This window comes from Teleopsis dalmanni, chromosome 1 (assembly GCF_002237135.1).
Source record: "Teleopsis dalmanni isolate 2A chromosome 1, ASM223713v2, whole genome shotgun sequence".
Classification (NCBI taxonomy): domain Eukaryota; kingdom Metazoa; phylum Arthropoda; class Insecta; order Diptera; family Diopsidae; genus Teleopsis; species Teleopsis dalmanni.
The window spans coordinates 137831987-137842134 of record NC_051846.1 but is presented as its reverse complement, the minus strand read 5'-3'; the positions used below and the strand labels follow the sequence as shown (position 1 = coordinate 137842134).

Sequence of the window (10148 nt, the reverse complement as noted above, 5' to 3'; positions counted from 1 at the left end):
TTTCTGTACATTCATATATCAAACTATTGGAATATGTATTATTAATGGATAAAACACAAAATATCATTTTAAAAATAATATATGTAAACTTCAACCATTTTATTTGCTACATTTTATTTGCTACTAAAATAATTTAGTAATTTTAAAGTCTTAATTTTGTTGAATCTCACAAAGTAAATAAATTTCATTTTTGACTATAGGTTAGATTATACCGGCGATCCGAGGGGGATCCAGCTGGGCCCACAGGTGCATTGTGCCACCGTATTACTGAAAATCTTATAATGCTATTTAGAGGGAGATTCCCCAAAAATTTAAGGCAACGCCGCGCATGTCCCGGACAGAAACAAAGCAGATATGAGGCACTTTCGTCATCCTCACCACCACTGCGACAAAAATAGTTGAATGGGAGATTCAGTCTCTGCGACAAAAATAGTTGAATGGGAGATTCAGTCTCTGCGACAAAAATAGTTGAATGGGAGATTCAGTTTCCTAGCATGATTACCTAGAATACAATAATCTGTTAATAAACCTACTACAATATCTCTACGGGGCACCTCTAGAGAGATTTCGATTTTCTGTTATTGGTCTGTGGCCACATTACAAACAGATACCTGCATATCGCAGAGTCTTCCCATCTTTTGTTAAAAACTTTGGCACAGGAAAAACTCAATACCAATTTGCATGATGTCAACGATATGCCCAGACTGTTTAGGTGTTCCGAGTGATTTTCTGAAGCACCCCGTCTGGCTAGCTTATCTGCTTTGCAATTTCCGAAAATATCCCTAAGACCAGGAACCCAAATTAGAGAAATATTGAACTGCGTCGACATCTCATTTAGAGATGTATAGCCAAAGACAGTCAAAGAAAGTCCTATATGTAAATTTGACTGAACTTAAGGACTTTAAAGCAGCTTGACTATCCGATAGTATATATATTCCTTTCAAGTACATTATTTACTTCTAGACAAGCTAAAGCTTTCTTTATGGTAAATACTTCCGCGTGAAAAATACTACAGTGATCTGGAAGCCTATAATAGGAGAATATATACAGCCCCTCTGAAAAAACTCCACTGCCTACGTCGCTCCCAGTCTTTGAACCATCGGTAAAGCGTTCTAGACCCTCACTCAGGGAGGGACCTCATGATAACCAAACTTCCCTGGATGAGAATCTAACAAAAAATTTCCTATCAAAGTCGAGAATCGGAGGGGTGTAGTCAATGTTATTTGGAGTAGGACAGAAAAGTTTTAGAATGGAGCCGTGCCCATGGTCACTAGCCCTCTATTGTGATGTACCCTTGAGTCTTTGGGCAGATGATGCTGCCAACTGTTTACTGAATATGTCAAGTGGCATTAAGTGGACCATTAGATCTAATGCCATAGATGGCGTTGTACACAGAGCACTACTAATGTAGAGTTCAGGCGTGAGGTGAATCCTGTTAAGTACAGTGCAATTCGAAGATTTATCTAAGGCAAACTTCTGACTATACTTAATATGATTATTAAATATTTTATCATCTAAAAAGGTAAACCTATAAGTCAACCTAAAAGAGAAATATTTTTTCCAATCACACTGTATTATACAGTTTTGGAACTGGCTTTATTATTTAATAATGTATAAATTACTACATAATCAGTTTTATTATCAGAAAATCGAATTTAGGACAATTTTTTTTCTAAATCTATGTTAGTACTCTAAACGTGATTTTGATGACCCAATTAAAGATACTTCTAAATTTTAATATAAGACAATATTACATTATTCTTTTGAATGCCATACTTATTGAATTAATTTTACTGAGAAAGGATGATCTTCATGCTTAAAAGAATGATACTTTTGGTTTCCCAGCTACTTACGTCCTTGATAATCTCTATCGCAATACTGAGACTCCCAAACCCTTCTATACTCTCTCATTGAGGTTGTTTATTATTAAGAAAAGTTGGTTTTTTTTAATTTTATTCAATTTTGGTTGTAGCCCACCTTTTTTATTAATGAACTTTAACAATGAAAAGGAAATTAGAAAACGAATCAATTTGCACTGCACATTGGAGAGAAGCGTTAAACCCCAAAATACCCTCACACACATGTGCGCCAACACATCGGAATTCTAATTAGAATTCCTCGGCATAGTTGGTGTATTCAATTTTATACAGAAACACAATAAGGATAATAAAATTATTTTCACTCTTTTGAAAACTTTTGATTGTGACACCGAGCAACGCCTTCGTAGCCTTCATCAAGATGGCGTGTTGCAATTAATACCTTTCAGCACACATAATTATATTAATGCGATTCGACAAGTGTGTGCGGGGTGTGTGTGCCGCTGTGATGTATAAGTACGTATGCGTGTGGTTTTGTGAATAATGGCAAATTCTAAATTCGAACAGAAAAAAGGAAATAGTAAAAATATTTTTCAGTGAAATTATTGTGCATGAATGAAAACAAATGGCAAATTTCAGAGCATTCAAGCCCTGATAACAGTTCGGTAGGAAAACAACCACCGGGACCAATGTCAGCACCACTTACCGCTACCAACGTAACCAACGGCGGCGTCAACAAAGCTCCTAAGCAGAGTTTTCTTTGAAAATCACTTTAATGAAAAACAAAGGAAAAACAAAGGAAATACGCAATATGTCGCAAGGATTTTAAATCCTTTTTCGTGGTTTCCAGACTGCTTTGCGCGGTCTTTGTGTGTTACACATTATTATGTAAAATTTTTGGGATTTTAATTGAATTTCACATACTTGTGTTCGTTGATGTTGCCGCCGTTCTTTAAAGCCGCTCCAAATACCATAAATTTTCAGCCAATATATTAAGCTCAGGCATATCAAAGGAACACAACAAAAGTAACTTAAAAACAAACCAATGGCTTCCGGAATATGGAACTCCATTTTTGTTATCCAAAATTATTAAATATTTTTAGGTACGAGTAAAAGGAATTTTTAAGCTTCGTGGGCATTTCACACAATAAAGTTCAAAAATGAGAACCATATATTCGTATTAATTTTAAACTAACTCAACTAATGTGTTCACCATTATTGAATTAAAATAGAAAATTAATAAATCTTAATTGAAACATGTGCGCAGAGTCATTAAAACACTATTATTTAATGGCTTAACTGCGGTTTCGAAATTACTCGCATTTTATGAAATTAACTATTCACATTTCTCCTACTATGGAACTCATGAAGAAGCTTACTCTCGCCATCGCAAAGGAATTTCACATTCTCATTTCAGTTAATCAATTTTTGGTTTTCTTTTGCATCAACACATATTCTAAATGAGTTTTGGTTTCAAGATGTAGAATATATTACGTATTTTAAATTAAATTTTTAATTACCTGATAGGTCTGATATGTCATTTGAATGTGTTATTAAATAAAAATTAGTGGTGCTGCTTTGTGAGTTTCTTAATTCGTTGCTTAGAATTTTGTATATCGCATACTTTGTGATCTGAAATTGATTTGTGCCACTTTATTTATATAGATAATCTTGTATATCTTCGCTTTTAGTACTAAATTTCTCTTTTTTTCCGATTTCATTTATGACAAAGTGTTCCAATCATGTTCTTACTAAAAGCTGTCAATGGAAGTTTTACAAAATAGACACGAGAACTAGTACAAGAGGTTAAGGCCAGTCTGACTTTTCGTGCATTAAAATTTTGAAAAGACTGGTGAGTTATATCTGAAGTAATCTTTGGGATACTTCATCTTATTCACTGCCCAAATATATATATCAAAGGGATGTTAATTTAAAGTGTCCTATATTAAGCTGTCCATGGCAACTGTTGCTGTCAGGGCAACGTTACCACGGGTGCCATTCAACGACCATTAATAAAATTGGGAACTTTCTTACAGCTTGGATTATTGCTACGCTGGAAACAACGGTTAGAACTGCTACATGAGAAAAACCAAACTAACAAAACTAATCAATAGAGGGCAACAACAAGAAATGCAATTTCCTACTTCATTAGGAGAAAAAAACTTAACGAAGGAAGTATCAAAGCAATTACTTATGCGGATAATATGATGAGAATGGCATCAAAACTATGTCTTACTGGCCACTATGTTGTCTTGGATTGTATCCAAGTGAAAAAAAATATGCTTTCCATCGGAAATTCAGCCAACTATGACTTTCCACATTTAAATTAACAAACAATTACTTCGGCATACATTGGAAATAATTCTATAAAAATTCGAAATTTATCTGCTGGCGAGGTAAAATAGGCCATGTTTGCCTTTATATGCCGGCTTACAAACGATTGGTTTGAAGTGGGGCCCCCAAACAAAATAATCACTATAGCTATGTGGTATGTATGTATATCTAATTGTCATATAGTTCAGTAGTTCGAAGAAAGCTTTGAATAAAGATGAAATTTATTTTCTAGAAAAAACTAAAAAACATATGAAGTGAAGTTCAGTATGTGAGAGTACTAATGCTGCAGCCTCACACACTATTTAATAGCAGCGCTCAGAACATCCTGATTTACATAATCGCAATAGACATATAGACAGAAAAAAGCGTACTAAAAGCTCACTGATCTTAAAAAGAAAATGGACTATGAGATCTCTGTTAGACCGTCCAGATGCCGTATTCATTATAGATGATTTCAAGATGGATACTGCTGTCGTTATGGAGATATACCCAAAGAGAATATAATAAACTTTGAACGTATGTATACTGAATGTGTATGCGTTTTCAAAAACAGCGCTAAGCTGTAATTTATCTAGTGTCTCCTACATAGTAAAGCAACTTTCAAGTAAACTAACCAAGTAAAGCGAAAGGCATAATGTTTCTCTTATATAGGTAGTGCGATAAACTGATGAACTGGTAAGAAACTGAGTTGCCATGCGAAAATCTCATGCGAAATCGGTTTCCAGATTATTGATAGTGACTAAAGGAACTGTTGAAATCAAATACCTTCAAGAAACAAACCTTAAGTGCAAGAATCTTTTTACTTTTAAGGTTTAAAGAATTTTTTGGACTGTATACAATAATTTTTGTAACTAGTTCATTGTAACTTATTGTTATCTATAAAGGCTAAACTTTATTAATTTAAAGTTTAATTTAATTAAGAAAGTAACTAACGAAGCTGTGCATATTAACTACAATAGTCGTTTGTTCGGTTTGGTGTCCCGTGCTATCACAAACTCAATCATCTTTTTTGCAAATGAATTTTAAAAGCATTATACTATAAAAAAGCATTATAATATATAATAACTTACAATTTACGTAATTTAATAATTTTTAAGAATCGAAGAGAACCTACAGTTATAACATTATACATCATCTACAGTAATAATTTAATTTCTCAGTATTCTTCACCTATTTATATATAATAGACTAATCAAAGTTTGGCCAGCATTTAGTTAATTTCCTCTTGTAGCCACATATCTCGATGTAATATTTTCTTACAGTAACTACAATTTTGGGTTGATCATGTTCTTCGGATTATTTTCCAATAACTAATTCCAAACGAAGGATATACGCAATTGCAGAACATTCGCATATATAATTCCAAAATCAGCTGATGTTCAATACACTTTCATCAATTTACTGAAAAATTATGACTATATGTTTTTCTCACGTTTATGAAAACATAAAACCCGATATTTTTTATATATAATTATATAGTTCCAGAATTGAAATTTCACTATTTTAAGTATCAAGTGTAGAAACAAATTTATTTTGGGTTGACATTTAGTACAGATTATTAAATATTCGCCTGCTCGTGCGTGGGTGCATAATATATATACACTATTTCACATCATCAGATATATCTCAACAAATATATGAAATATAAATTGATAAACACAGTTGAAATACGGATTTGTTGGTGGGAAGTTTATTAAGATTATGCTTTACTACAATTTATATAAAGAGATCTGAAAGGTACTTTTATAAATTGAATATTTTTAAAATTAATTAAAATAAAGTAGATTTCCAAACTCAGCAGATTAACTACTGGCTAATTTAACTGCATTATCGGCATAATTCAGTTATTAAATTCTAGTAGGTCATGATAATATCAGTTTTGCTTCGAAACAAAAATTTTTTTCTGAATTGAAGTATTAAAAATTTTTTGTTATAAATATATTCCGACAGAAGTAAATCAAAATTTTAGGCATTCAGGATAGTTATGGCATTTTGCGTTTATTAAGATCCTATACAAGTTTAGTAAGTATTATTATACAGACATTCATATTGTTCTTTATAACTTCCGTACGGTTTTAGACTTTGAAAACAAAGGCTGGAAAATTACAAACATGGTTTCGGACTGCATCAATATATTGACATCAACTGGAAAAATACTTGGTATAAGTCAAAAAATTGCTAATCGCATACCTCGTATTAGGGAATTGTTGTTCACCGTTTCGGGACGTAGGTTAGATCCGGTTCCCCTACGAGAAATCCACCCATCTATATTTACTCTCATAGTAAAATGGGCTCAACATCATGAATATGATCCAGTATCAGTTGATGACTTCGATGAATGGGATGTAAGTTTTTTTGATAAAAATCGTGAGACAATCTTGAAAATAGTTATAGCCACTAGCCTGATGGAATTTGAAATGCTCTTCCAAATAAGCCGTCTTGTGTTGGAACAATTTGATTCCGAAGACGAGGACGTAGAGTATGAATTGCAGGATCAAAGTTCTTAAATATATTTTTGAAATTTACAAAGTGTAGTTGAAATGTCTTAACTATTAGAAAATATATTTTGACGCTTTTGTGACTTAAGTGTCATTGGTTCATAGAACGTTTCTTTGTTATAATTTTCAATAAGCTTTATAGTTTTATAAATTTTTTATGGATATAGTTTTATAGCACGACAGTATTATGTTAAACATTTTTATACCATCTGCACCTTACACGGCATAAGAAACCTTTTTGGTCTAATGTAATCCATAATTTATTTTCAATTAAAATGAACTGTTTATTTGTGGATGTTATAGCGTTTCTGCTATAACTTGAGTAAGCTTACAACTTATATAATATCGTAATTTTATACCATTTTGTGGGTTATAAGTTATGTCTTTGCCCCAGAAGTCCCTATTCTATTATTTATTGATGGAAGTGTTTTCAGCATTAGTATTCAGGATTAAGTGTAAATGGATTTGCATTATTACATTTACAAAGAAGCATTTCACATTTTCGCTAAATAACAAAATCTGCAGAATTTCATTTGTCACATTTAAATACATTTGCAACACTGAAAACTTAATATATAGGTATATAGTATGCATTTAATTAAGACATGATTTCACAGCTTAGCAAACTGACGGCTTTACTTGAAGCAACTGACTCCAATATTTGCATGTAACGATATAAAACAAGTAAAAAGTGGAGAGGAAAATATTTTGCAATTTTTTATGGATATATATATTTATTTTTTCTAAATTTGTATCTTTATTATATCTAAGATCTAACAATTCAAATTTATTGAAAAAAGTTGATTGAACAACCGACATTGAGTGATTAAGTTTAAAATAGAACAAACAACAAATTATTAAAAATGAATAAATCTTCTTCTCGAAGGTCAATTGAAACTGATAAAAAGCAAACCGTCCAATAATGATAATAAAGATCAAAGAAAAATTAAATTCGTAGAAATCGGTCATTTGTAAACCCAAGAAATACGTAATTTTAACATCAAAACTCAACATATGGACTTTAAATGTTTTTATGGCAAAATCATTCCATCACATTAATTAATACATAAATACAATTTTTAAACTGATTCTGCACTGGAGATATATATATGTTGTCTGCAACAATGTTAAAGGCAAAGGGCATGCTATATAAAACGTAAACCAGGTATTTAAAAATAATATTTATTTATTTTGTTTTGCTGATCATTTTTACTGACTAATATTGAATATGAGTACTCATAGACGGCAACCACATTAGTTTCTTTCTATATTTGTGTTATACTAGTAATCTTATTTGTAAATATAGTCTTTTCTTAAGTTTTTAGCGATTAACTTTAAAATATACTGTTACCAACTTCTTCAATTAATTTATTTGCTCAAATAATAAAGGATGGAATAGATCAACAGAATAGGTAGGTAACTCACCAAAAAGTACAACTCACATATATCAGATAAAATAGTACAGAATGCAACTCTATACATTTATATGTTACTATTTTGTTTTACTTTCTATATATATATGTCTCTCTAATAAAGTCTATAAAACTGAACGGCCGTGCATTTTTCCTGCGGATGATCTAACATATTATTCTATCGAGACATTGATCTCATACAACTTTTGTAGCTAGTAAAAAGCTTTCACGGGTGGGATGGGATATATTATTATTCTATCCATACTCTTAAGACCTGCATCTACCAATGATCATTTGTTCTAGTTCCTAATAAATTTTAGTAAAATCTTTATGTCAAATAAGGGCACCAGAAATGACGGATTAGTTTTTGCACGAAAAAAAAGAAAATAGATTTTAATAAAATATTTATATGGTGTGATAAAATTTGCTTGCATTCTTAACAAATTGATACGAAATTATTTTCCAAACAACTCAGTATTTTTTGGGATATATATAAAGGATATATGACATTTATAGAAATTTTGTGTTTACTTATAAAAATTATATTTAATTTAATGTTCTTATAAATCTCGACATTATTACTGAATATTACTAAAACAACTGTCAATAGAACTAAATTTTGTAACTCATGCAAATTTGTTTTTTAAAAGTGATTTTAAGTAATAATATAATAATATATTATGTAATAATACATAATTGGAATACAAAACCTACAATAATTCTACGAAAATAACATGCCTTTAATAGGTAGCAAATGCGAGGTTTAGGGAATTACGATATTTTTTTATGTAATGCAGATATAATTCAAATGGTTTAATTAAACTTTCAACTACAAAATGATTTAATTAAATAATTGTAATAATATATCTATCCATTGAATGGAAAATATTACTTTGAAGATATAAATTACTTTAAAATATACAGCAGAGGCCTCATATGACATTTCTCTTCTAATATTATATTAGAATATTATTTAGAAATTATATATTTATTTATTGCAAAATTTTTTGACTTTATAAATTTATATTGTTATTTTGTAGAAAATATTCTGATATTTTAAATATGTATTTTATCAATGAAGACTTTGACATCTTGTAAGCCACACAAATAAGTGATTATAATAAACAGCAAACACCGAACACAATGTGGAGATTTATTAAAACTGATAGGCTTTCCCATTACTCAACAACACATCATTAAACGAAATATACGGAGCCGATAAGATGCAACAAAATATTTATAAGCAACATTTCAATGTGTCTCAGAAATAAATTGTCACCTTTGTTATCATAAATCGCAAATATTGCAGAGAAACTCAAACCCTCAAACCCCGTAAACTCAAGACACAGTCGCCGGTACTCCTGTTCCATATGCAGTGCTTAGTACGGCTTTATCCTGTGACATGAGACTTTATCGAATGTGCAAATGATAAATTCGAGAACATTTTTTATCATTCAATACACTCACACCAAAACACATGTCACAGAAACACAAACACACACATACACACACACACATGTCTGAATGCATTCAGAATTATTCACGATATACTCGAACGGGTGAGGTACGTAGAAGTTATGATGGATAATGTCACATTTGTGGTTTGAAGCAAAATATTTTTGCATAAAAAATGCTATTGAGACGTACGAGAGCCTGCAGTAAAAATGAAGTTGTGAAGTACTCATCCTTGCACTAGGCTAGAAGCATGTATACTTGTATATGGTATCGCAAGGATAACGTAAAATGCATTTGAAACGATTGCATGTGCATAACAAGTAAATAAATTTATCAATAACAGTTTTTGTTATCATTAACAATAGAAATTGCCTTAGGTTTAATGTAATTAATTGTGAAAACAATTTAAAGTCACATTCTCACACAAAAGAAAACTTATCTTTTTGTCGCAGGTATATTTTGAGTGCCGAAATGTAGTACTGGGCTGAGTTTACGTTTCGATTAGATACTTTTGAACGAATAAATTCAGAGTGCAAAATAATTATTTTATATACTTTAAGTACGAGTGATTTCCTTCATGAGCCTCAGTATTATTAATTTTAAAATAAAAATGTGGTTCAATATTTCCCCGA

The 10148-nt window shown here is 31.1% G+C and overlaps 1 protein-coding gene across 1 annotated transcript; it reads left to right on the top strand.

Moving 5' to 3' along the window:
- Positions 1–6101: 6101 nt before the first annotated feature.
- On the top strand, positions 6102–6756 carry LOC119666486 (E3 ubiquitin ligase complex SCF subunit sconC-like). Its single transcript, XM_038075767.1, has 2 exons — positions 6102–6173; positions 6231–6756. Exon 2 carries the CDS (start codon positions 6263–6265, stop codon positions 6656–6658), a length of 396 nt encoding a protein of 131 aa, XP_037931695.1. The 5' UTR covers positions 6102–6173; positions 6231–6262; the 3' UTR covers positions 6659–6756.
- The last annotated feature ends 3392 nt before the right edge of the window (positions 6757–10148 follow it).